Source organism: Vicugna pacos, chromosome 9, assembly GCF_048564905.1.
Source record: "Vicugna pacos chromosome 9, VicPac4, whole genome shotgun sequence".
Taxonomy (NCBI): Eukaryota; Metazoa; Chordata; class Mammalia; order Artiodactyla; family Camelidae; genus Vicugna; species Vicugna pacos.
The window spans coordinates 3,547,623-3,575,295 of NC_132995.1; the positions used below are offsets into that span (position 1 = coordinate 3,547,623).

At 44.5% G+C, this 27,673-nt stretch overlaps 1 protein-coding gene across 3 annotated transcripts; it reads right to left on the reverse strand.

Moving 5' to 3' along the window:
* Nucleotides 1–15,954: 15,954 nt before the first annotated feature.
* On the reverse strand, nt 15,955–27,387 carry CACNG6 (calcium voltage-gated channel auxiliary subunit gamma 6). Of its 3 annotated transcripts, XM_006219333.4 has the most exons (4): nt 26,938–27,387; nt 23,243–23,317; nt 21,305–21,442; nt 15,955–16,396 (listed from the first exon to the last, which is right to left on the reverse strand). In XM_006219333.4, the coding sequence occupies exons 1-4, from the start codon at nt 27,269–27,271 to the stop codon at nt 16,158–16,160; spliced, it is 786 nt and encodes a 261-aa protein (XP_006219395.1). In that variant the 5' UTR covers nt 27,272–27,387; the 3' UTR covers nt 15,955–16,157. The 3 variants fall into 3 exon arrangements, with proteins under 3 accessions (XP_006219395.1, XP_072824844.1, XP_072824846.1); XM_072968743.1 differs by lacking the exon at nt 21,305–21,442 and having other exon boundaries at nt 26,938–27,268; XM_072968745.1 differs by lacking the exons at nt 21,305–21,442; nt 23,243–23,317 and having other exon boundaries at nt 26,938–27,268.
* Nucleotides 27,388–27,673: the final 286 nt, after the last annotated feature.

A 27,673-nucleotide genomic window follows, 5' to 3' on the forward strand; every position in this document is an offset into this window, starting at 1 on the left:
ATTTGAAAAGATACATGCACTCAAGTGTTCATACTGGCACTGTTTACAGTAGCCAAGACATGGAAACAACCCAAGTGCCCATCAACAGGTGACTGGATAATGAAGATGTGATATATATACACACGGAATATCACTCAGCCATAAAAAAGAATAAAATTAATGCCCTTTGCAGCAACATGGATGGACCTAGAGATTATCATACAAAGTAAAGTAGATCAGACAGAGAAAGACAAATATCATATGGTATCATTTATATATGGAAACTAAAAAAAGTGATACAAATGAACCTATTTACAAAACAGAAACAGACTCACCGACATAGAAAACAAACTTACGGTTATCAAAGTGGAGGAGGGGAGGGATAAACTAGGAATTTGGGATTAGCAGATACACATTACCATATATAAAATAAACAAGTTCCTTCTGTGTAGCACAGGAAACCATATTCAATATCTTATTATAACCTATAATGGAAAATAATCTGAAAAATTATATATGATTTTATATGTGTATGTAACTGAATCACTTTGCTGTACACCTAAAACTAACACAATATTGTAAATCAACTATATTTCAATTAAAAGTACAAGGTAAGGTTATTAGGGCAGGGAAGGAGGGACGGGGTTGAATGCTTGATTAAACAATGTTTTTATTAAGTATAGAATTTAAAAACAAAGTTATGATCCCGATTAATGGGAACTCTGGTGATAATTTAAATATTGCTTTTGATTAAAGGTCCTTAAATTTTAGTGTTGAAAAAATAAAAAATAATACAAATGAATCTCTGTATAAAACAGAAACAAACTCACAGACATAGAAAACAAACTTATGGTTTCCAAAGGGGAGAGGGAGGGAGGAAGGGAAAAATTGGGAATATGGGATTAATAAGTACAAACTACTGTACATAAAATAGAAAAGCAACAGGGATTTACTGTACAGCCCAAGGAATTATATTCAATATCTTATAATAAACTATAATGGAATATAATCTGAAAAAAACTGAATCACTTTGCCGTACACCTGAAACTAACACCATATTGTAAATCAATTATACTTCAATTAAAAAAAAAAGCTAAGAACTAAAAAAGAAAAATCCAGGGCTCCGTGTCCTCGTCATAGAGAGATATCTAGCAGGGCTGCTGTAAGCAGCGTGACCAACTATTCCAGTTATCCTGGAATGGGGGTTTCTCAGGACACGAACATTTCAGGGCTAAAACTGAGAAAGCCCCGGGCGAATCAGCACGAGCTGGTCACCCGCGTGGTAAGCATACGTATTGTAAAGATGTAGGTGTGATAATTACATTGATTCGTAGAACAAACGTTCTTCTCTTCCCTCAGTCCCCAGTCATACCCACCTCATGCGTCTAATTTTTTGCCCTGTATCCTTGAGGGACATCTAAGGCAAATCTCATGACTTTTATAGTTATCTTAGAGAACAAAGGCTTCACGTCCCAATTTTTTTTTTAAGTCACATGCAAGGAAAAAAGTAGTTCAGTAATTGCAATGCTTTTGGCAAGTTGCCCATGGCTGCTGTGGGAATGGCCAGCTTTTTATTGATGTCCCTGCGGGAGCTTCTGCTCCTCCTACCCTTCTCTCCCAGGGATGCGGTTTTCCCCTCTGATGTCTGTAAATGCATCTCCTCCAGGAGGTCGTGTAAGGAAACCCTCAGTCTTTATGGGGCGGGTGGAGGGTAGTGAGCATCGTTCCATTTCCAGCTTCTCTCCGCAGGGCTCACCTCCCACCTCCAGGTGGCGCTCGTGGAGAGAATATAAAACACTTGATTCATATTTTCTCTCTCTCCTCCTTCCCCTCTCCCTCTTGTCCAGCCTGTCCCAGAACATCCTCAAACCTGTTCGCACAATATTTAGCCCTTGAGCTATTTCAAACAGGAGCGAGATCTCCTCTCCACATGTTAACTGCTCTGAGTGGTCCAGTTGAAGTGTCCCCCCCTTGAAGTAAGACACCATCATTTTCACCACAGTCCTATGTCGATGAGAGAGGGTGGGACCCAAGCACGCCCAGATCTCTTGTAAACAAACTCATGAAAGCAAAACAACTCTTCTAATTTTAACCACAGGTCTACAACAAAGGCCCAGGGGTGGGGAAACTGGATTTCTGGTTTCTTTAAGTCATGCATGGCGGGTCCCACTTTGGGTTCTTGCCCCATTGGCACCTACAGCCCTTGGGTCTGAGCAGAAACTGAGACTGCAATGATTCTACCTGAATGTTCTGTTGTTTATGTGTGCAAACACCTTGCAAATGACGCACAAGAGCCAGGTTTGAAGACAAATGGTTGCTAGGAGTGCGTTTTCACCAAAAAACAAACACAAACACAAGAAACCCCAACAAGGGTTCATGAAAAGATGTACGTAAAAATGTAAAATGACATTCAACAAAACGTCAACAAGGGTCAGAAACGTGGGTGATTTCTTTGAATCATCTGGATGTGCTATGTCTCTTATATGAAAATAGGAACCATATTATCAAACACGCGGCAGTCTGAGCTGATAGGTGATGTGGGTAAATGGCCTGCATACTATTCATTCCACAAAAGGTCACTTTATTTTGGTTCTTTTGTGGCGGTTGATTCATTGCCTTGGGGCAAGGCACAGAAACAGCTGAGTCTTTTCTGTATCAATTTTATTGCCGGAACCAGTTAGAAAAGGTTCTTTTTGGAAAGGGGATAGAAAGTTGGAGGTTAGGGCTGTGGAATTTGGGAGGGAGCTGTTAGCATGCTGCATAACTATTTCCTCCCCACCACGAGGAAATGCCGGAGGGCCTGCCTCTAACTGAGAACAGGTGAGGATTAAAAAGCTTCAGCTGAACCCCCACCGCACACTGTGGCAGTTAAAAAAGGGAGCAGAACTGGGGAGGTCACACCCTCTCCCCTGCTTGTCTTCTGCTGCCCCACTGTTTGTCTTTCACCGACCCTACAGAGAATGAGGTGTCCTTTATTTCCACATCATACTCTTGAAAGCTGTCCCCTACTGAGCTTCTCTGGCTATGAGTCCTCCACTGACACAACAAAAATTCAGATCATCAAGTTCTAACTCACAAAATAGAATCACCATATGATTCAGCAACTCCACTGCTGGGTATATACCCAAAGGAATTGGAATCAGGGACTCAGATGTGTATATTTGCATCCGGTATCTGTCTCCCTGTGTTGGTAACACCATTATCCACAATAACCAAAAGGCAGAGGCAACCCAAGTCTCCATCAACAGATAAGCGGATAAACAAAATGTGGTGCATACACATGTGTTAGCTGAGACTGCCATCACAGAATATCGTGGACTGGGTGGCTTAAAGAACAGAATCTTATTTTCTCATAGTTCTGGAGGCTAAAAACTCAAGATCAAGGTGCTATTAGGGTTGATTTTTGGTGAGAGCTCTCTTCCAGGCTTGCAGACAACTGCTTTCTCACTGTGCCCCCCACGTGGCTTTTTCTCTGTGTGAGGAGGGAGGGGGAGAGAGAGAGAGAGAGAAAGAGAAAGAGAGATCTGATTAATTTTCTTATAAGGACACCAGTCCTATAGGATTAGGGTCTGTCCTTATTACCTTCTAAGGGGGAGAGGGTATGGCTCAGTGGCAGAGAGCACGCCTAGCATGCACAAGGCCCTGGGTTCAATCCCCAGTGCCTCCATTAAAAATAAATAAATAAAAACCCATTCTCTCCCCCCAAAAAGAGGTTTGTTTTTTTTTTTTAAATCTTAATTATCCCCTTAAAGTCTCTACCTATTGTAAGTTTTGGCTTCAACATATGAATTTTAGGGAGACACCGTTCAGTTCACAACACCATACAATGAGCTGTATTATTCAGCCTTAAAACGGAAGGAAATCCTGACACAGGCTACAGCATGGGTGAGCCTTGAGGACATTATGCTCAGTGAGAGAAGCCAGTCACAGAAAGACAAGTACAGTATGATTCTGCTTATGTGAATGAGGTAGCTAGAGCTGTCAAATTTACACAGAAAATAGTTGCCAGGGGCTGGAGGGAGAGAGGAATGCGAGGTTATTATTTAGTAGACACAGAGTTTCTGTTTGGTTTCCTATTTTTTTTAATTTATTATTATTTTTTTAAACAAAGGGGGTAATAAGGATTATTTTCTTATCTGTTTATTTAACAGGGGTCCTGGGGCACTCGTGCATGCTAGGCATACGCTCCACCACTGAGCTATGCCCTCCCCCTCCAAGAGTTTCTGTTTGGGAAGGTGAAAAACTTCTGGAGATGGACAAACAATGTGAATGGACTTGAAGGTGCTGAAAATATACCCTGAAATGATTTAAATGGTTAAAAAAAACCTTTCTAACTCATGGATTAACCAGAAAGCTCTGAGGCAATGCACCGGACAGAATGAGATGGAGATGCTATGGGTACCCCGGTGATATGAATATTGAAAATTGCAAAGCGAATCTGCAGGAGAGCAAAACTTTGAACCAAGTGAGATGGCCAGTCAAGGCAACTTGAATGACCGTCCTGGGGTGACCCTCAGCTTTGGAGCTTTTCTCGCACTTTATGAGAATTCAATCTGTAGGGATTAGACCCCAGTCTGGGAATCAGGTGGTGGAATCCAGGTGCAGACTCTGTGCCTTGAGCAAGTCCTGCCCATCTCTGGAACTATTTCATTTATCCAAACGCATTTATTGAGTATCTATGGTGTGCCGGGCATTTGGGGGGAACAACGCCTGGCTACTGTTTAAAAAAAAGTAGCCAAGCTCGCCTACCTTGTGGAGATTGTATTCTACTTGGAAAGATGGGCAAAAACATGTAAATAAATACCTGTACATTGTGATGAGCCCTTATGCTAGGTATGAACAGGGTGGTGTAATGTAACATCATTGTGTGGAGGGTAGGTCTTTACTTTAGGGAGTCAAGGAGGGCTTTGGGGGGAATACGTTTAAACTGAGAATTAAAGGCTGTGAACTATCGAGCCATGAGAAACGCAATTTCACGCAGAAGTTACAGCCAGTGCAACGTCCTCAAGGCAGGAGTGAGCTCTGCACGTTTTAATTCTAAAAACTGACATCAAGCCATCATGGCTAGAGTAAAACAAGGCTGATCATAACTTAGCACTACAGATACTACTAAATATAAAATAGATAACAACAAGGTTCTACTGTAAGCACAGGCAATTGTATTCAATATCTTGTAGTAACTGATAATGAAAAAGAATATGAAAAGGAATATATGCATATAAATGTATGACTGAAACAGTGTGCTGTACAGCAGAAACTGACCCATTGGAAATTGACTATACTTCAATTAAAAAAAAAACACCTAAATGTCCATCAACAGATGACTGGATAAAGGAGATGTGGTGTATACAAATATGTTTACAATGGAATATTACTCAGCCATAAAAAAGAATAAAGTAATGCCATTTGCAGCAACATGGATGAACCTGAAGATCATCATTCTAAGTGAAGTAAGTCAGAGAAAAAAAAAATACCATATGATATTGCTTATATGTGGAATTTTTTTTAAAAAAAGACACAAATGAACTTATTTACAAAACATGAACAGACTCACAGACATGGAAAACAAACTTATGGTTCCCAGGGGTAAAGGGGGTGGGAAGGGATAAATTGGGAGTTCAAAATTTGCACCTCCTGGGGAGTGAGGGAAATGTTGGGTATCTTGATAGTGGTGGCGGTGGTTTCATGGGTGTATACATCTATCAAAATTCACCAAATTGTACATCTGAAATATGTATAGTTTGTTGTACCAAAATTATGTCACAATACAGTTGTTTTGAACAAATAAAAATAAATAAAAGCTAGATAAATGTGTAAAATTTTATAAAATTCTGTTATGAATAATTATAATAAAATAAAAAATATAATGGGAAAAAAAAAGAGCTCAGCAGTAGAATAGAGGCTAAGTCATGCAGAACTTTGCAAGCCGTGAGAAGAAATTTGAATTTTTATCTAAGTGGGAAAAGGAGAGCAGTGTGGAAAAGCAACTTTTGTAACACTGCTAAGAGCCAGGCAGATTCCTGAGCCCTTCTGGTCTTGTGGGTTTTCACATCTCACCCTTCAGTGTTTTCCCTGCACGTGAAAAGTGAGCATTTTTTTGGCAGCAGATGTCAGATTTGGCCGTGTTCTCCTCCCCTTCACAAAGATTGCACAACGTTGACAAAGCAAAGGGAGGGACAGGGCTGAGGACCAGGTGGGTCCTCACCTCCACAGGTATCCCTCGGCCTGAGCCACCATTTCTCACCCAGACGATCACAACAGCCTCCTAAGGGGCTCCTACCTCAGCCATGTGGTCTCAACACAGGAGGCAGAGGGAGCCTTTACAAATAAGATGACCAGATTTAGCAAATTAACATACAGCAGGCCCAGTTAAATTTAAATTTCAGATCAGCAACAACAACAACATTTTAGTATAAGTATATCCCTTGCAGTTTTAGGGAGATACTTATACTAAATTATTATTATTATTATTATTATTATTCATTGTTTATGTGAAATTCAAAATTAACAGGCCGCCTAGGTTTCTCCTCAAACGCACAAGATGCATTTCTGCCTTAAGCCTTCGTACTTACTGGCTGTTTCCTCTTTCTCAAATGGCCCGCCCCCAGACAAAGGCATAACTAACTTTCTCACTTCCTTAAAGTCTTTGCTCAGATATTCCTTCTCAGGGAGACTCACTCTTCCTACCCGTGGTAGGCAGAAGAATCGTCCCTCAAAGGTGTCCCCGTCCCAGTCACCCGAACCTGACAGTACATAAGGTCACCACGGTAAATGGGACTTTGCAGTGTGTGATTAAGAATCTTGCAATGAGACTGTGATCCCGGACAATCCAGATGCGACCAAAGCAATCAGAAGGGTCCTTACGAGGGAGAAGCAGGAGTGTCAGAGTCACAGAAGGAGACGTGACAACAAAACTGGAGTGACGTGGCCACCAGCCAAGGAATGCCAGCAGCCTCTAGAAAAACCGAAAAGGGCAAGGAATAGATTTCCCTTCAGAGCCTCTGGAAAGGAACACAGCCCTGCAACACTGTGGCTGTGGCCCAGTGAGGCCCACTTCGGACCTCTGCCCTCCAGAACTGTAAGACAGTAATTCTGTGCTGCTTTAAGTCCCTGAGTGTGTGGCTGTTTGTTAGCAGCAATAGGAAACAGACACCATCTGACTGAAATCTGCAACACCCTCCAGCAATTCTGACCCTCCCTTCCTGGTATCTTTTCTTACCTTGCATCTTCCAATCTCCCTAATCTTCCGGCTTCTTTAACGGTGAAACAGAAAGGAGACAAGAGTTGTGAGTGGGGGGTGGAGGGATCCTTGGGACCACCTCTCTTTCCTGTAGGTGCTGAGTTAAGGGAGTGGCGCCTTGAAGAAATACAGCCAAACGGGAAATAGAGAGGATACTCGCCTTCACTTCTGGGCCGTCTTGGGGCTCATCCAGGGAGATAAAGCGAGTCTGGTGAGGAATGCTGGAGGGGATTTGGCACCTGGGGGGATAAAGTGGATATCAAAGTACCTACCTTCTTCCACCTGCAAGAGATAATCAGTGAGCTGCAGGACGTCTGCAGCTCCAGAACCCCAGAGGAGACCGCAGTCCCCGTCCCCTCCTGCCCTTTCCAGTGCCCTTGGCTGAAATGAGACATTGCTTACACTGTTTTCTTTCCCCTGATTCTCTCTACTCCTCTAATAACTCTCTAAACTACAAAAAGGTGAGTGTGGCAGAATAAGAAGTATTCACAGATGTCTCCTCTTTACCTGCAGCCGTGGGCTTTGGCTCCTGACCATGCTCCTTCCCGTGGCAGGGTAATTCTATCAGCTCAGATGATGAGCTCAGTTGCAAGGAAATGATTACCTCATGCTGGCTTAAACAGTAAAGATATTTAATCCTCTTGCCTGACAGGAAGGCTTTGTTCAAATGCTTGAGCATGCCGTTAGAGACCTGGCCCTTTCGATGTTACTGCCCTGGCATCTTCAATGTTTGGCTTGTTGCCTCCAGATTGCTTTGTGGCTGGGGCAGCTCTGAGCTTCATGCCTTGGCACAAACACCCCCAGATGTAAGAGAGCATGCCTCCTTGCCTTCCATCTTCTTTTCAGGGAGCAATAGCCACTCCAGAATCCCAGCTGACTGCTTTTTATTTCATACTGGCTGTACTGTCCTTTGCCTGGCCCTAGACTTTATTTTTGTCGTGATAAAACACTCCTAACATAAAACTCACCATTTTAGCCACTTAAAAACCCCCAAGAGGCACTAAGGACATTCAGAATGTTGTGCAACCTTCACCACCATCTAGTCCCAGACATTTTTCATCGCCCCAAAGGGAAAGCCCGCACCCACTAAGCAACCACTCCCCCCTGCCCCTCTTCCCCCGGCCTCCAGTAACCACTCCTCTGCTTTTTGCCCCTGGATTTACCTATTCTGGGTATTTCATATAAACAGAGCCATCTTTCCCTTTGTCACTGCTTCTGTCAACGAGTATGATGTTTTTGAAGATCATGTTGTAGCGTGTATGCATACGTTCTTCTTTATGGCTGAATAGAATTCCTTTGTGTGGATACACCACACTTTGTTTATCTGTTCATTAGCTGATGGGCGTTTGGGTTGCTTCCACCTTTTGGTTCTTGTGAGTAGTGGTGGTATCAAGATGCCTGCACATGTGTTTTTTGGACCACCCCTAGACTTTGAAAGGGAAATGGAGTTGTTAAGACTGGCCTAGATGAATCATTCATTCACTGAGGCTGGACTCTTTTCTGCCTGGACCTATCAGGGCCTATCAGCAAGAAGAGAGAATGTCTACTGTGTAGTGGATACTAAGGGTTGGGGGTATTGGCTCTCATAATTGTGTAGAATCATTGGTTTGCAGGAGCAGGGTGTTGACCTGGTTCTTGAACAACCTCACTCTTACAAGGTCCCCTGAGGTTCTCTTCCCCCCTGAGACCAAGCATTACATTGTGCAGATGTAGTGGCAACTCAGGGACATGTGACACCAAGAGCAGCTGGCAAGGCAGGGTGCGGTGCTGGAGGAAGGCCTGGAGGTTTCAGAAGCTCAGGATCTCCAGCTGGGGTTTGCATTCTTGCCAGGAGCACAGAGTAATGCGCATGCTTGAGATGACTCTGGATGCTCTGGGTAAGCCAGATGTGTGGTCCTGAGACAGGAAGGAAGTGGGCAGGGCACAACCATTCAAGAAATTACACAGCAATTAACACCAAGGTGGAGGACAATTCAACTCCCAACAGGCCTTGAGGTCCAAGATGGCAGGAGATCTGACTTCCAGTAGACCTTGAACTTCATTATACATTCATTGTAAAATACCAGCATGGTAAGTGGCACGCCCACAGGCGCCATGACAGTTCAGAGGCTGGCCCTAAAAGGTCAAAAGGTGGGCGGTGGCCCAATTCCTGGGACTCCCCGCCCCTTCCCCAAAGTAGTTGGAATAATTCTCTGGCTTGTTAGCACATGAAGTTACTGAGCCCACAGAAACTAGCAACCTCACACCTTGTGGCCTTTCCCTTGCCTTCCGTAACAGCTTGCGCTCTGTCTGTGGAGTATGATCTCTCTGAATAAATCTACTTTCACTCAACTGCGGCTCACTCTTGAATTCTTTCCTGTGCAATGCCAAGGACCCTCACTTGGCAGGGCGCGTCCCAGGGACTCAACCGAGACCTGGGACATGGCTCTCCTCTCGCCCCACATTCATTCTCCTGTATCAGTTCTGGCCATTCTAAGCTGGATGGCCTCAACCAACTCACTTGAACTTTCTGTACCTCGGTTTTCCTCATTTGTTAAGTGGAATAGTAGGAGCCTCTCCTGGGGTTTTGAGACTTAAATGTGTGCCTTCCTGCAGGACACTCAGGCAGTGCCTGGCACAGGTGAGGCACTTAACAAATGGTAGCTGCTATTATTATCAGTAGTAGTAGTAGCAGAAGAGGGAGGAGGAGGAGGGAGAGGGAAGGAGGAGAAGGGAAAGGAGTACAAAGAGAAGAAGGAAGAGGAGATGAGATGCAGAAAAGGAAAGAGGAAGGTGGACTAGGGGAGAGGATATAGCTCAGTGGTAGAACGTATGCTTAGCACGCACGAGGTCCTGAGTTCAATCCCCAGTGCCTCGATTAAAAGAAAAAAAGCAAATAAACCTAATGACCTCCCCCACAAAATAGAAAAAAAAATTTAACATTAAAAAAAAAAAGAGGAAGATGGGCTACGTCCAGAGGCTTTGGGGAGCAGGATAGAAAGTTCTAAGAATCTGAGTCTCAGGGTGGCCCTTGTCCATCTCCTCCTATTTTGCCTCAAATAGGTTCAATCTTGCCTTCATTCCCCATCTTAGGGAACCACTCAGGATATTGGTCCTGGCACCCTACCACCTCTGTTGCTAGGCAACCTTCCATGACATCTCCAGCTCTCAGTGCTCACGGTGCATTGAGCCTCTGTCCAATCGTGGCTAAAGTCAGCGTTTGGTGCCTGCCAGAACCCTCAGAGGACAAGGCGAGGAAAGAGAGATGACATGAGAGGCTATAACATTAAAATAGTTACTGCTCGGGGGGAGGGTATAGCTCAAGTGGTAGGTAGACTGCGTGCTTTGCGTGCTTAGCGTGCATGAGTTCCTCGGTTCAATCCCCAGTACCTCCTCTAAAAATCAATAAACCTAGTTACCTCCCCCCCAAAAATTAAAAAAATAAGTAACACAATAATAAATAAATAAAATATTTTTTAAAATATAAAAATAAAATAGCGACTGCTCAAACACTTCTTATATATAGCCCTGTGCATTGCCTTCCCCAATAGTTAACATTTTTGAACACTGCCATAGGAGAGGTCTTATGCTAAAAACTTTATGTGGATTGACTCTATAATCCTCCCAACAACCCGATAAGGTAGAGATCATTATTTATACCCACTTCACAGGTGAGAAAACTGAGGCACCGTGAGGCGAAGGAACTTGCCCAGGAACATGTGGAAGCAGCCAGGACTCCTTTATAAGGCTGGGACCAGTTCCTCTTCTTTCCTCACCACAAACCTCACCAAGTCTCCGTAAGAAAGAGGGTAACTCCTCTCTCCTAACCCCCCTCTGTGGAGAAACAAACCCATGCATAAATTGACAATAAAGAAAAGAAGCAGAAAGACATCACAGAAATCATTTAGACACAAACCTGTAGACAGGCAGATACTCAGAGATACACCAAAGCACCGGTGAACACAATTGCACAGACACAAACAGAAACACACAGAGAAACAAGTACACAAAGACATACCGAGAGTCTTGTGGGGAGGGTATAGCTCAAGTGGAAAATGGGAAACTGAAACATTTGTTATTGAGGTTCATCCACATTGTAGCATGTACCTCATTCCTTTCTATGGGCGAATAATATTCCATTGTAGGGACATACACAGTTGGTTTACCGTTCATCTGTTGATGGACATGAAGGTTGGTTCATCTTCGGGCAATTATGAATAGGAGCGGCTAGGAATACTCACACACAAGTGTTTGTCTGAACACCCGTTTTCAATTATATGAAACATCCAGAATAGATAAATCCATAGAGACAGAAAGCAGATGGGGGGAGGGTATAGATCAGCGGTAGAGCTCATGCTTAGCATGCACAAGGTCCTGGGTTCAATCCCCAGTACCTCCAATAAAAGAAGAGAAGGTAGATGAGTGGTTGTCAGGGGCTAGAATGAGGGGGGAATGGGGCATAACTGTTGGATGGGTGTGGGATTTCTTTGGGGGGTAATGAAAATATCTTGGAACTAGACAGAGGTGATAGTTGCACAAATTTGGGAATGTACCAGATGTCACTGGATTGTTCACTTAAAAGTGGTTCGTGGTTAATTTTACGTTATGTGAATTTTACCTCAGTTGAATACAGTTGTCCGTCAGTATCTCAGGGAGATTGATTCCAGGACCCACCACGGATACCAAAATCCACAGATGCACAAGTCCCTTATTTAAATGGCGTAGTATTTGCACATAACCTGCACACATCCTTTCCTATACTCGAAGCAGTACCTAGATTACTTATAATACCTAATATAATGTAAATGCTATGTAAATAGTTGCCTGCCTTGACAAATTCAAGTTTTGCTTTCGAAACTTTCTGAGATTTTTCCCCCCTGAATATTTTTGATTCACAGTTGGTTGTAAATAAATAACTTAGTAAACATTCTGAAGGCTAAACAAAATGTGTGGTGGGTCTTATGCAGCCCTCTGGCCATGACTTTGAATCCTCTTCTTCGGCCTTCGGGGGAAAAAAGACAATTACACAGAAAAATACATACAATATGATACCATTTACATGAAGCTCAAACATGAGCAAAATGAAACAACACTTTTTTTCCAAAAGAATAGAATTGTAGTTTGTAAAACTATAAAGAAAAGCTAGAGAATGATTTACTCAGAATTCAGGCTGTAGTTATTTATCTGTACGAGCTGCTCATTGAGGTGGAGATATCCCTGAGGAGACAGCCGCTTCCAAGATTTTTTTTCTTAGCTGAGTTCTGAGATCAGGGAGTGTTCTTAATTTTAATTCTTTCCACGGATGTTGAGTCTACATTTTAAGAGAATCAAACTCAGCCTATTCATACATCTGTATTCCTAGGTCAGCACCTATACGGTGCACTTCACATTTAAAAATAAATGTTTGCTGAATCTAAGAAAACACACGCCTGGGATGTAGGGTAAAACATTAGCAGTAGGGGAATCCGAATGAAGAGTATGTGGGTCTTCTCTGCACTATTTTGGTCCTTGCAATTTCCCTGGAAGTTTGAAATTATGTTCAAAAAAAGGTTTAAAATGTAAACCAAAAAGGCCAGAAAGGGTGTAGATTTCAAGAAGCTTCTAATTTCCTTCACTTCAAAAAATATGAGGTGACGTCCCAGGATACTATATTCAATATCTCGTAATAACCTTTAAATGCAAAGGAATACAAAAATGAATGTATGTATATATACACACGACTGGGACATTGTGCTGTACGCCAGAAACTGACACAGTGTAAATGACTGTACTTCAATAAAATATATATATATGAGATGATGAGATGCAAGTTAATGCTTTGAAAAATTACCTCATTGTATAATATGATTCTAGTGCTTTGTATCAGAGGGGTCTCTATTTCCTTCTCCCACTTTTGAAAAGGTCACAAAAATCCCAGGTAGGAAAGAGGGTGCAGCATGAAGACCCCACCAGACGAAGAGTCATTTTCTCAAGACCAGAAGACGCTTCTCCAAGGCAAATTCCAGGGCTTCCTAGAGCCGGCTGGGCACAAAGTCAAGGAGGGAAAAAAATTGCTCACGATCCTTCTTCCTAGCACTTAACCTCAGTTTATAATTATACATTCATTAGTGTGATTATGTGATTAATATCTGTTTCCATCACCAGAGCGTCGGATCAGCGGGGGTCCCTTTTCACTCTCCACTGAATGCCGGGCCCAAAGAGCCACTCCATGAATAAGAGTAACAGCAAGATTGATGGAATCACGACTGTGTGCCAGGCAGTCTTCCCGGGCTTTGCAGGGATTACTGTGGCATTCGCTCCTCACACGGACTCTCAGAGGTAAGCACTGATGAGCGTGAGGAAAACAGACACAGAGGGAGGGTAGGCAGAGCGTTCAAGCTACGCGAAGGGGAGCCAGGGTCTCACACTGGACAGTCCGGGTCCAGAGCCCACACCCTCAACCACGGTGCGACTCGTCCTCTGCGCCCTGAGTAAGAAGTGAATGCACATCTCCGGATCTCTGCTCAGTACGACCCTCAGCACGATGCTGAGTTCAGCGTCTAAAGGAGTAAAGAGAATATCCTGCCCGAGGGCCCCACTGAATCTGAGACCGCGTGCGGCCTCAGCTGCTCCAGAAAGGGTTACCCCACACCTCCAAGATGACAAATGACCTCCTCCGCGAGGAAGCCGCTTCCAACCCTGGGGCAGTCACAATTACAAGTGTTACAAGATTGATTGGTAGCGTAATATGTTGTATAAATATCATGTTACATCTATAAGTATTCTATTTACATAATGTTATACTGTATATATATTATGTTATATATTTGTAATCCAATGAATGCTATAATATTTATATAACAGAATATTAATATCTTTTACATATAGGTTACTAGAATACATATAACTACATATAGTTGTATTTATAATTTATAATTAAATGTAGAAATATTTATGCAACTATATTGTAATGCAATATCCACAATATTAATATAATATAATATAATAATATATTATATAATACTATAATATAATCATATAATAATGTAATATATTATAATATAATCATCTATTAATATAATCATACAATATATAATATAATCATATATTATAGATAATGCTGATATATTATATAGAACATTTATAATATAATCATATATTATATATAATACTGATTGAATATTATATAGAATTTTTGTATTATAATGTATTATGTTAGAATTTCTATAATATAATGTTCTTTTATATTAAATATATATTATTTTATATTATACTTATACTATAATACATTTAAATTTATACCAATATTAAAACATTATATATAATGTAAAACATGTTTATATATTTTACATTATATATAATATTCTAAATAATTACATGTATAATTCATAATTAAATATAGAAGCATTTAAGAGACTCATGCTCACAATATTAATACATTTGTATTCATAAGCCAGTACACATTTCATATTTTAAATACTTTTAACTGCCTAATAAGAGACTTTGGCTTTTTGAGAGGGAAGGCAACAGCTTCAGCAATTCCTATGTAAGTGAAGAATTCACTTGAGTTGTGATTTTGGACTTGAAGTACGTACCTGGGTCTTCATAAGAGAGGAGGCTGGACCCTTGGCTAAAGGACTTGAACACTTGACACCAGGACTTCATGCCCTGGTCAACTGTTAATTGTTGTTGACCAGCTTCTGTTCATAGTGATACATGTATTTTCTAAGATGATGGAAGCTCTCTCTCCAATGCTGTTTGTTATTTCTGGAGTCCTTTCTTCTCGGAATTTCCTTTCACACCTGTATTTCTACCAACAGACTCATCAAGACCATCCTCAGAACGCCTCCAGCCTCCTCCTAGTCCCCAAATCCAAAGCCGCTCCACATTTTTAGGTGTTTGTCACAGCAGCATCCCACTTCCAGGTATGGACATGTGTATCAGTCTGCTAGGGCTGCGTAACAAAGTACTGTGGACCCCAGGCTTAAGCAATGGCCATGGACAGTCTCAAGGCTCTGGAGGGTGGAAGTCTGAGATTGAGGTGTCTGCAGGGCTGGTTCCTTTTGAGGGCTGTGAGGAAGAGTCTGCTCCAGGCCTCTCTCCTTGGCTCATAGATGGTCGCCTTCTTCCTGTGTCTCTTCACCTCGTCTCCCTCTGTCCACGTCAGCGTCCTAATCTCTCCTTATAAGGACACCAGTCATTTTGGATTAGGGCACACCCTAATGCAATGAAATGACCTCCTTTTCACTTGATTAGCTCTGCAAAGACCTGATCTCCAAACAAGGTCACATTCTGAGGAACTGGGAGTTAGGATTCCATCATACACTTTCAGGAGGGACCCCATTCAACCCAGAACAGTGTTTGTGCTCCCCACTGTTGAGTTTTCATCACTCTCTATTGGTTCATGGACATGTGACCCTGGGACTGACAAGCAGCATGTAGCAGGTTTCTGGAGAGCACCAGGAGTCACTTTTCTCTACCCCGGAATGTACAAATCACATCACAACAGACCCCAAGTCAAAGTTGTTAAATTCCAGATCTTTAATCCCAAATCAGACCAGAGCGAGGTCAGACTCAGAGATTCTCCAACCCCCTCCTCCCCTATTTCCCCAGAAGAAGTCTCTCCCACAAGGGAATATATCCAAATCTGGGAAATGAATAGGTCCAACTCCCTCCCTCCCCTGACTTCACCCTCCCCCTCCCTAGTTATCCGATCAGGTCCCTGCCAGCCTTCCCTGGGGACCCTCGTTTGCAAAAGTCCTCTCCCCAACCCACCCCCAAGCAACCCAGATTCAGGCACCAAGCAAAACATATTTACAAAGGGAAAAGATGCGGGCATTAGGGGCAGGTGTGTGCAAACAGCATGGGTCCCAGAGCCAGGAGAACAGTTTCTCTAGGATGTGGGGCAAAAGATTTCGAGGGGTGCAATGGAGAAAGGAGAAGGGTTTGGAAGGAGTCTAGAGAAAGTGCAACCATGGCTCTAGGTGGCCCTGTGTCCTGACTTGGGACAGAGGGAGCCCCAGGGCCAGGGAGGCAAAGTGAGCAGGAGAAAGCAGACACCATCCAGGATCAGGACCAGGCCGGCCCCCACCCCACAGCCCAGAGACCAGGAGTATTCATAGCTCAGGGCCGGGGCCGGGGGAGGCTCAGGGCTCACTCTCTGCAACAAGGCTTGTACGGAATGCCGAAACACCTCCAGGCTGACCAGAAGCAGCAGACCTGTCGGAAGAGAAGGACAGATGTGGCACTCAGGCCCCTGGGGTCCCCCACTTAGGTCCAAGCCTCTCCCCTAATAGACCCCATCACCTGCTTACTCAAACAAGAAACCTGGGATGGCCCCAGCACCCTCTCAATGATTCCTTATCAAGCACCTACCATAGAACACGCACAGTTTTGGAAGCTGGGGAGAAAGAAGGAACAAGACACAAATTCACAGAGACAGCAAGTAGAAGGGTGGGGACCCGGGGGAGGGGGTAGGGGAGGGGGAGGGGAAATGGGAGCATTGGTGTTTAAAGGGGATGGAATTTCAATTGGGGAAGATGCAGATGTTCTGGAGACAGATGGTGGGGATGGCTGCACAAGTGTGAATGTCCTTAATGCCACAGAATTGGACACTTTAGACTGGTTTAAATGGTAAGTTTCATGTTATGTGTATTTTGCTGCTTTGAAAAAGGAAAAATCGGGCAGGAAGGGATAAAACAGGAGTTCGAGATTTGTAGCTACGAATGACTATATATAACATAGATAAACAACAAGTTTCTACTGTATAGTACAGGCAACTCTATTCAACATCTTGCAGTAACCTACAATGGAAAAGTATATGAGAAGGAACATATGCATGTGCATGTGTGACTGAAACATGATGCTGTACACCAGAAATTGACATAATATTGCAAACTGACTGTACTTCAATTTAGAAAAGAAAAGAAAACAGAAAAAAAGCAAACCTAGGAATCAAGAACCACAAAGTCAAATTAAGACTCCATCAAGACTTTTGTACAGAGCAATGATGGAATCTATAATAGTTGAAACCATAGAAACAGAGAATACAATGGTGGTTGCCAGGGACTGAGGGGAGGGGAAAACGGGGGGATACTGGTCAAAGGGCACAAACTTCCAGTTATAAGATAATAAATTCTGGAGATAGAACATAGAACATGGTGACTATAGTTAATAATACTGTGTGTGTGTGTGTGTGTGTATACAATATATATATTTTTGCTTTTTTTTTTTAGCTTAAAGAGTAGATCTTAAATGTTCTCACTACAAAAGAGAAAGATAAATCTGTGAGGTGATGAATGTGCTAATTTTGATTGTGGTGATCATTTCACGATGTATAGCAAAGCATCAAGTTGTAAACCTTATATAAATTGTGTGTGTGTGCATACACACACACACACACACACACAATTTCTACTTGTCATTCATGCCCTGATAGAGTTGAAAAGAAGAAAAGAGAGATGGTGGATCACGCAACAAATAGAAAAGCACTCAAGTAGTTGTAATGCAATTTGATTAAAGAGAAAAAAAAAAAAAAAGGAAGGAACAAGACAGACCAAGACCCTAACCTCCTGGAGCCTATGTCCTACTTGGAGGAGACAGATGGTAAACAAATAAACCAAGGCTTGCAAAACTCAAATGCTTCCAGGAGACAAGGAGAAAGTACAAATAAAATGAGCAGCAGGTGTGGTGGGGACAGTGCCAAAGAGTTGCCCAAATCCAGCTTCAGCCAGCTACAGCCCATCAGAAACTCAACTGACCAGATCTTCTGATTCGTCAAGAATAGCTAGAATGTTTAAAAATGATGATGATTTTTATGGGAATTTGCCCCAGCCTGTAAATGTTGGCTCAGACATGTCTTTACACACTGTCTGCCAAACCAAGTACATGTACAGGTCATCTAGGGCCTGGGGGTGGCCAGGGTGTAACTTCCAAAGTAAACACATGAGCAGACAGGATAACTTCGGACTGTGATGCGTGCTAGGAAGGAGATAAACACAGGGTGATGGGAAGGGGTGTGGCATCCAGGGGCAGAGCTGGGACTTCCAATGTGTCATCAGAAAAAGCCATCTGAGCTGAGACCCAAAGGATGAGAAGACAGCTGTGCACAAAACTCAGCAAGGGCTGTTCCGGGCAGAAGGGACAGCTGGTGCGAAGGCTTTGTGGTAGGATGGAGGACAGTGTGTCTGAGGGGAAAGAGATCAGCAAAGAAGGTGGGGGAGGGGAGAGTAGTGGGCAGGGAAAGTGCAGAGCGCAGGGGTCAGATCATGTAGGACAATCTGGTGGTCACGCAGGTGTTGTGGATCCTGCCTGCCTCCCCTCTCAGACCCTGGGGCCTGGCCCCAGGCTCAACCCCTGGCCTTACTTCCTCCCTGCACTCTCAGTTCCCCCATGGTTTTATTTTATTTTGTTTTATTTTATCCAGGGGGAATCTTAATTCAAAAGACACCCCCATGATTTTAAATCACAGGCTTGGAGGAGGGAGGGTATAGGTCAGTGGTACAGAACATGCTTAGCATGCACAACATCCTGGGTTCAATCCCCAGTACCTCCACTAAAAAAAATAAGTAAATAAACCTAATTACCTCCCTCCCCCCCAAAAATTAATAAATAAAAAATGGATGAGGAAGACGCATCACCCAGTCCCCCTTCATTCCATTGCTAATGCATGCATCATCTCATTCATTCACTAGATCTTAATGGAGCTCTCATTATAAATATATATATGTAATACACAAAAAATGAGACTTATGAAGGCCATGTCCTCCTGGGGCTCCATCTCAAAAGGAGAGATGGATAAAAACAGACATTTTATGGAGAGAAACAATATAACCTCAACACGTCCCTTTATGCATGGAGACATCAAAAACCAAATCTGTCCCAGTCCCTGATAGCCAATAATTAGGACAGTAATTACAGCATCAAATCTATCCTTCGCTTTATTGGTACAGTTTGAGGAACACTGTTGTGCCTGAGACTTTCGTAAAACACTTTTATAGCCACACCTTCATGGCACCCCCAGGAATATTGCAGGCCTGAGGTCAATAATAACACCAGCACCGAATTCCTATCAAGCTATAAATCCCATGAGAACAGGGACCATCTTAATCTCGCTCATCATTCTATCCTCAGTGGTACCTAGCACAGCATCCAGCACGTACTAGGTATTAAACAAATACTTGTTGAATGAATGGATGGATGAGCAGATGGATAAATAGATGGGTGGAGGGGGGAAGGGAGGAAGAGGAGAACGGAAGCAGAAGGAAGGAAGAGAAGGCAGTGGGGAGGGAGGGAACTGACAGATCAATGGAAAGATAGATGGATGGACAGGATGGATACTTGATAAATACTTGGATGAGTGAGTTCATAGGTATGAGGAGATTGAAGCTCAGAGATGGAAAATGATTTCCCCAAGATTACACATCACTTGAGAATTTGGGACTCCACCCCAGATCCTTGGGTTCCTGTTGATGTCCTGGTCTGTTTATCCTCCTCACTCTCCATTCTCCAGTCACACTCGCTTTCTTTCAGGACCTCATATTCACCAAACTCTAGTTTGGTTGCCCATACTTTGACATTTTAAGTGTCACCTCCACAGAGAGGCCCTCTTAACTGCTTGAAATCAAGTGCCTTCTTTATGCACTCCCGCAGAACTCTACTTTTCCTTCACAGCACTTGCTGCAGTTTGTAATTGTGCGATGATTTGTGTCATTTCTTTGTCCTTAACTAGCTGATAGTCTCCTTAAGGGCAGGAGTCTTTCTGTCTTGTACATGCTTACAATATTATACACACACATATGTATAGTGTAATGTGTCTGTGTACCAATGAGTTAAATGAACTAATGAATAAATGAAGAAAAGGAAAAAGAATGACTGCATTTCCCCTTTTATTTAGGGACATCTCTAAGGCAACAGAACAATAATAAGAAGGTGATTATTTCTGATATCTAGCCGTGTGTGCTCTTAAACACTCATCATGTCTCCCTGGCCTCATCTTGCACCAAACCTCTGCTTCATTTGTTAATTAAGGCTACTGTGTACATTGGTGCAAGCTTTGCCCTGCTTTACGCTCTGATCTTCATTTTGTTCCTTGAACTTGCCAAGTCTTTTATAGGCTTCATACACTTTATTCTACCACCACTATTACCATATCACCAGCATCACCACCACCATCACAACCACCACCATCACCACCCCCATCACTGCTGCCACAACAAATGTCACAAACATTGCCACTGCTACTCTTAACATCATAATTTGGGTAATTCCTGTTCCTCCTTCAATTATCAGCTTAAATACCACTTTCTCAGGAAGTTTCTCTAACATGCCCACCACCTTTATATGCTTTATCGTAACTCTCCTCACAATTATAGCTGAATTATTATATGTATAATTGTTGGTTACTGTCTATCTCTGCTAGAACCTAGGCTCTATGAAGGCAGACACATTGTCTATCTTATTAACCTTATATCTCCAATCCTTAGCTCAGTGTCTGGAACACAATAGGTGCCCAGTAGGTACACAAAGAATAAATAAATGAGGATTATGTAAAGAATGACCTTTCTATCCATCTTAGAAAACATTTGATCCAATGAGGGCTACATGTCACAAGATGCAGAATTTTTTTCGACCCTCAACTCCAAAAATGCAACAGTTCTTGCAGACCCCAGGTCCAAATCTAAATGAGTGTTTGGAGACTCTTTAATTCCCAGCCAACAACGGGGCTTGGAACTGTATCATATTTCCGCTTTCAATAGTCCTTGTCTTCCCAGCACGCAACAGTGCTTGGAGATCTTCCTCAACTTCCTAGTATGCAACAGTGCTTGGAGCCCCGACCTTCCGGCATGCAGTGGTATTTGGAGATCTCCAACCTCCCAGCATGCAACAGTGCTTGGGGAATCTCAGGCTCAAATCTAAAAAAGTGTTTGGAGATTTCCCTCCCCCAATTCCCAGTCAACAGCATGAATTAGAACACTCTCATCTTTGAGACTTCAATAACCCTCGAATGTCCTCCAGTTCCCAGAACCCAACAGTGCTTGGAGACTCAGCCTCCCAGCATGCAACAGTGCTTGGAGCCCCGACCTCCCAGCATGCACTGCCCTCAGTTTCCAGGATATCAGCCCTCACCTGAGAGGCCAAAGCAGACAGCTCCAACCCGGAGCAGGAACTCTGCACCTTTGCTGAGCACCATGATGACACAGAGGCACCCCAGGGCCATGACTGCCAGGCCTAGCACTGCTATCACCGCAGCTGCCACGTTCACCTCTGTGAAGAGGAGGGGCAGAAGAGGAAGTAGTGAGCACACGATGTAGGGAGTGGGGAGGACTCCTGTACGGGGACCCAGAGCCAGGAAGATGGAAGATTCAGGACTGGAGAAGAATTTTCAAGTGGAAGATCATCTAGCCCAATATTTTACTTAAACTGATGGAAAAACACTAAGACTCAGAGAGGGTCAGTTATTTTCCTAAGGTCACAGGGCAAGTGGACAGAAGCAGACTTAGAGATGGGAACTACCAGTTGTTACTTATGATCTGGTCACCACTTGTTTACACGTGAGGAAACTGAGGCAGTGGGTGTGGGGGAGACAGCAAAGAAGGTGATATGTTACAGTGGAATGATGCAAGTTGGAATTTTCCTCAGATACTTCCTAACTGAAATGTTCTGGTAAAGGCACTGAACCTCTCTGAGCCTCAGTTTCTTCCTCTAGAAAGTCAGGATAGAAACCCCTATTTGACTGGGCCATTGTGAGGATTAGAAGTCACACATGTCAGGTGCCCAGCACGGCACGTGGCAACAGGCAATTGCCCCACAGGTGTGCCCTGTGATTACTTCACTGTCCCAGAGGAGCACAGGGACTTGCCCATGCTCACTCGGCACCAAGACAAGAGATGAAGGGGGTGGAGAGGGCAAGGAGCCACTGTTTATTGAGGACCTGCTGTGCGCCAGGCTCCACATCTCATTAAATGCTTTAGCTGCATCATCTCATTAAATCCTTACAAAGACCACAGTTCCTGGGGATACTGACATACTGACCATCGTTTCTTTACTGGTGGGGACACTGAGGTACTGGGGTGATGGTGAGACTGTGGTTAGAGTAGAAAGTGTGCAGTCTTAAAAGTTTCGTTGCCTGGTATGGTAGCCACTAGCCACAGATGGTCTTTTAATTTTAAATGGACTCAAATTGCACAAAATTAAAAACTCAGGTTCTCAGTGAGAAACTGCCACATCCAGCCAATGGCTACCATCCTGGTCAGTGCAGATATAGAACATTTCCACCTTTATGGAAGATTCTATAGGATTTCACTTCTTTAAGAGTCAGAATTATTCAGGTTTGAATCCTGCCCCTGCCTCTGCCACTTCCTGGGAAAATAAATTAAACCACTTACGGACTTCTGTTTTTTCAACTGAAAGCTTAAGGTAAAGCCCCTGCCCTGCAGGGTCATGGCAAGGACTGGAGCTTTCATAAACGAAACACCCAGCACCGTGCGCAGCTCATGGGCATGCACATTTGTGAGATGTTAACATACTCTCCACAGAGCAGGGCTGTGACTTGCCCAGACTAACACACCACGTGGCAAAGCCACAGCTGAGGCAAGAACGTTGGACTCAGGGCTCTGGAGAACTACCTCTCCCCAGAGATGAGATCCCTCAGGATTTAGGAGCCAAGCCCAGCTTGGGGCAAAGCGAGAAAGGAGACAAGGCTAGTAAGAACTCCTCTGGGACCAACAGATGCAAACTGCTGTACATAAAGCAGATAAGCAACGAGGACCTACTGTACAGCACAGGGAATTATATTCAGTAACTTATAATAACCTATAATGGAAATAATCTGAAAAAACACCTGGAGAACTTTGCTGTACACCCAAAAGTAACACAATATTGTAAATCAACTATACTTCAATTGGAAAGAAAGAAAGAAAGAAAGAGAGAAAAGAAAGAAAGGAAGGAAGGAAGGAAGGAAGGAAGGAAGGAAGGAAGGAAAGAAGGAAGGAAGGAAGGAAGAAAGAAAAAAGAACCTCTCTGGTGTAGTCAGCATATCCCCTCCCCTGAGAGAAAAGTTCTTACCTTTCTTTGTGGTTCTCTGGAAGATGTGTGCATTCTCTCCCGTGGTGAAGAATTTAAAATAAGTGCAGTTTGCTTCTGTAGGAGCAGGAGAGAGAAAAAGAGAGGTAATGACGTGGGGGTCCCTACTGTAAGCCCAGGGCTGGACATCTAACATAGCTCACGATAACCTAGAAATATAACATTAGCAGCCCTGATACACAGAGAAGAGAAGTGATGCTCAGAGAAGTAAAACCACCTGTATCACACAGCTGTCCAGGAGCTGGGATTCCAGTCCAGAGCTGGGAGGTCCAGATCTGTGGCCTTGAGTGGGCTACTGACCTCTCTGAGCTTCTGATCCTTCCTCTATAAAATCAGATAATAGTCTTGTTTCTGGCTCTGTCATAAGGGTATATGGAGGGTCAGGTGGAGTTAGAAATGGATAATCTGTTTCTTCACCAAAGTATGCCAAGATCCAGGCAGCAGAAGGCTAGCAGACTGAGAAGAGAGTCTTACTTATCTCAGAAAGGATTTCTGTCTAGGATACACAAAAAATCTCCTGCAGATCAGCAAGAAAAGAGAGATAACCCAATTGAAAAAAAATGGGCAAAGGATGTGAATAGTCAATTCATAGAAGAGGAAGCCTGGATTACTCACAAGAACATGAAGAGATGCTCAGTCTCACCAGGGATCACAGAAATGCAACTTAAATCAGCAGGGAGATGCCACTTTAAGGCAATTCGATTGGCAAATATTAAAAGGATACGACCAAACATAGGAAGGATAAGAGGAAACAGCTAGGAGTGTGAACTGGTACTAGTGTTTTTGGAAAGCACTCTGACATGCTTAATGAAATGAAGTATGTATACAGGTGATAACCCAACCATTTCACTTCTGGGTATTCATCTCCCCATCCATATGCGGGCATACATATGTGCCTGTTCATTGCAGTACTGACTATAATAACAAGGAGTTGGAATCAACCTGGGTGTCCGTTTCTCTGGGAACAGGCAAGTGAATGAGTTAGGCGCGTCCCATGCAAGTCTCTGTAGCATAGAGCAGTCACAAACTAGGATACTGGAAAGAAGCATGGGGAAAGCTGAGAAGCATACAGCGTGGAGCAAAAATTTAAAAATAAAAAAAAAACAGGAAAAAACTATAGCATGATGTCATTTATGTAAATTAAAATACATATATATAAAATAACACTACAAATTTTCCAAGTTAAAAAATATATCCATGGATGCATATCAAACACATTATAGAGATGAGTTAGGGAGGAATGAAAAAAAAGAATAAGATTGTAAAATAAAGCACAAGAAGGATCTTGCAAAGGCTGGTAAGGATTTTGTGACACAAACTGAAGAGTATGAGTCATCCAACTTTGTGTACTTGAGGCTCAAGAAACTCTAAGCTAAAATAAAAAGGCACTTTCTAAATTGCATTTTGAAGCCAGAAGTTCCCACAGAATTCATCTAGTCCAACTTTCTCACTTTTCAGGTGGGAAAACAGGCATGAAAAGAGAGGAGACAGGTTGAGATTAAGAGGGGTAAAAGAAATGGGAGAAAGGTCAGGTGGTCTGGGGAAGTGCAAAGGAACTTTCCAAATTGAAAGGGGACGCAGAGGGACAAGAGATAAACTCGAGTCAGGTGCGGTGGTGTGGGACACTCCACCTGGTACTCTGAGGGAAGGAGAAGGGGGTGAGATGCCCAGGCAGGAGCAGTGGGAAGTCTGAGTCCTGATCCTGCAGCAGCAAGAAGTAAAGGATGCTTCATGCAGCAGAGCAAAGGGTGAGGATGCTCTCTGTAGCAGCCAGCTGAAGGAGACACGGTCTTCATCCTCGAGGGAAATGGGAAGTCCCATCGAGAGAGTAAGAAGGTGTGGTACATCTTTCTGAGGGAGTTGGGGGTGTCTGGCATCCCATTTTGGCTACTAATGATTTAGGACACCTTGTCTCTGATCCCAGAGGTTGAAAAGAGTAGGATATGGGTCACCCCTCTTGTAGTCCTTTGGGATGTTTTTTGATGTGCAGTGGGATGTGCGGGTTATTTCTGAGATACTGAAATTTGTGAGATGTCCTGTGAAGGGTCGGGATTGTGGGATGATGGCGATGGTCCTATAAGGAGATTGAATCTTTTTCTGACCAATAGAGAGACGTCAAGGGATGTGAGGGACCCCACCTTGTGCAGTTAGGAGGGGTGGGGCCATTCCAGTGCAGTGAGGACCTCTGGAACATATTATGGAGTGAGATGCAATATAATGTAGTTGTTAAGAAGAGAGATGACCAGGGTTCAGATCCTGTATGACTAGCCGGGGTGCAGAGACTGAGCCACTCAACATTTCTTGCTCCTCATTTTGGGGATGATAGTAACTACTCACAGGGTTGCTATGAGGATTGATGAGTTGATGCAGGTGAAGTACTTAGAACAGAGTCGGCCACTATGTAAGCATATAATATTTTTTATTACCAGAGCACCCCATTTCTCTAAACTTCGGGAACTTCCTGCTTGAGGCTCTGAGGTTTGTGAACTAGCCCATCTGCAGACTGAGTGGGTGGGTGCCTCAGATAACAAGAGTGCCTGGCACCCCACCTTGCTATCGAGGGCTTAGACCATCCTATTTTGGGACCACATCTGGACAAGGGAAGGAGGCGGGAAATCCCATCTGGACACCAGAGGGATGAGAGACCTTCCCTGAGGGGTACTGAGATTATAGGACATCACTTGGAGAGTGAAGTTTGGAGATGCTGTAGGGGAGTCTGAGCACATGGCATCCTGAACGAGCCCTGCGGGGGTGTTACAGAGTTTCCTTGGGTCAGTAGAGGTGGAGTGAGATCCTGTGCCCACTCCCAAGGGGTATAGGATGTCCCACTGGTGTCAGTCTGGGGCATGGCATGCCCTGCCAGGGAGAGCGAGAGACACGGGATAGCCCTCTGGCATGCGTAGGGGTGAGAGCCACCCTGTGGGGAAGTGAGGGGTGTGGAGGTGTCTGTATGAGATGAGAAGGGCTGGCATGTCTAGTCTGGGAATTTGAGGTGAAGCGAATAGGAAATGGCCATTTCCTGTAAGCACAAGGTCTGCCTGGGGATGTTGGGAGGTGTTCGGTGAGAGCTCAGCTTGGTGGGATCAGGAGGAGGAAAGTGACAGAGATTCTACTTTGGGGTGGGGGTCAAGGCGGGCTGTCTCCCCAGGGCCCCCGGGCTGGAAGTGCAGGCTGTCTCCAGTGTGAGAGGAGCAAGCTGACACCAGGAACCCAGACTCTTCCTCTAAGGGCACAGGGGGTGCGGGCTGTCTGAGGGCACCAGCTGCGTCTGATGTCGCAGGCTGGGTCTCTGGGCACAAGGTTTCTCCAGGGACACACAGGCTGGTCTGGGGACACAGAAGTGTCTGGGATCACAGCCTGTGCTGGAAGTATAGGAGCTTTGGATGTCATAGGATGGTCTGGGGGTACCTGCTGGTCTAAGGGTGCAGCCTGGTCTCGGGGCACAGGCTAGTCTGGGGGTACAGACTCTCTCCCTGCCCCATTTGTGTCTGGGGCAAAGGTCGTCCCGGGAGCACAGGGTGATGCGGGTATGGCTCACTCTGAGGGTGCAGTCTCTCTGTCCTTGGGGTTCAGGCTCTCTCCGGGGCACGGGCTGTTTCTGGGGCACGGTTTTGCCAGACACGGGCCCCCCTGCTGTCTGTGGGGTACCAGCCCTGGGCGGGGGTGCAGCCTCTCACCTCCGGGCAGCCCCGCGGGGCCGCAGGTGTCTCTGCCCGCGGGCACGTCCGCCTGCCACAGTCGCTTGGTGCACAGCTTCCACAGCCCCAGGTGGGCGGCGTCACAGACGGCGCTGCCGTTGTCCCTGTAGGTGTTGAGCTCCACCCAGAACTCGGTGCCCACGGCCAGCACGGCCAGTGTGGCGCCCACGGAGGTCAGCAGCAGCGCCAGCTTGATCTTCCCCTCGCGCTCCGGGGTCATCTGGGACTTCTGCAGGCCACGAGCCCGCCGCCGGCCCGCCGCCGCCCGCCGCCGGTCCTCCTCTTGCATGAAGAAGTTGGACCACATCATCATCCTGGTTTCCGGCAGCGGGGCTCAGGTGCAAAGGAGGCAGAGCTGAGGCCGGCTCTCGGGGGTGGGGAGGGAGAGGGAAGCGCCTGGGGTCTTGAAGGGTGTGAGGGGCTCAGTTTTCGCTGATTTGTGAAAGGAAAGATCTGAGCCCTCTCTGGAACCTCAGATGGGGACGAGGAAGTCACCTCTAGGGCTCAGCAGAGGGAAAACTAGACCCTCAAGCTGGGAACTCTCAGAGGGTCAGAGGAGGGCCTGGGGGTACCCACAGCAGCTCAGCAAAGAAGATGGAACCAGAGAAAAAGCAAAGTCCTCCCAGACTCAGAGCAGGAAACTGGGTGCCCAGGAGGGGTCCCCGAGAGCTCCAGAGGAAGGAGAACTGAATGTCAGCTGGAGCTCTGGGGGCTG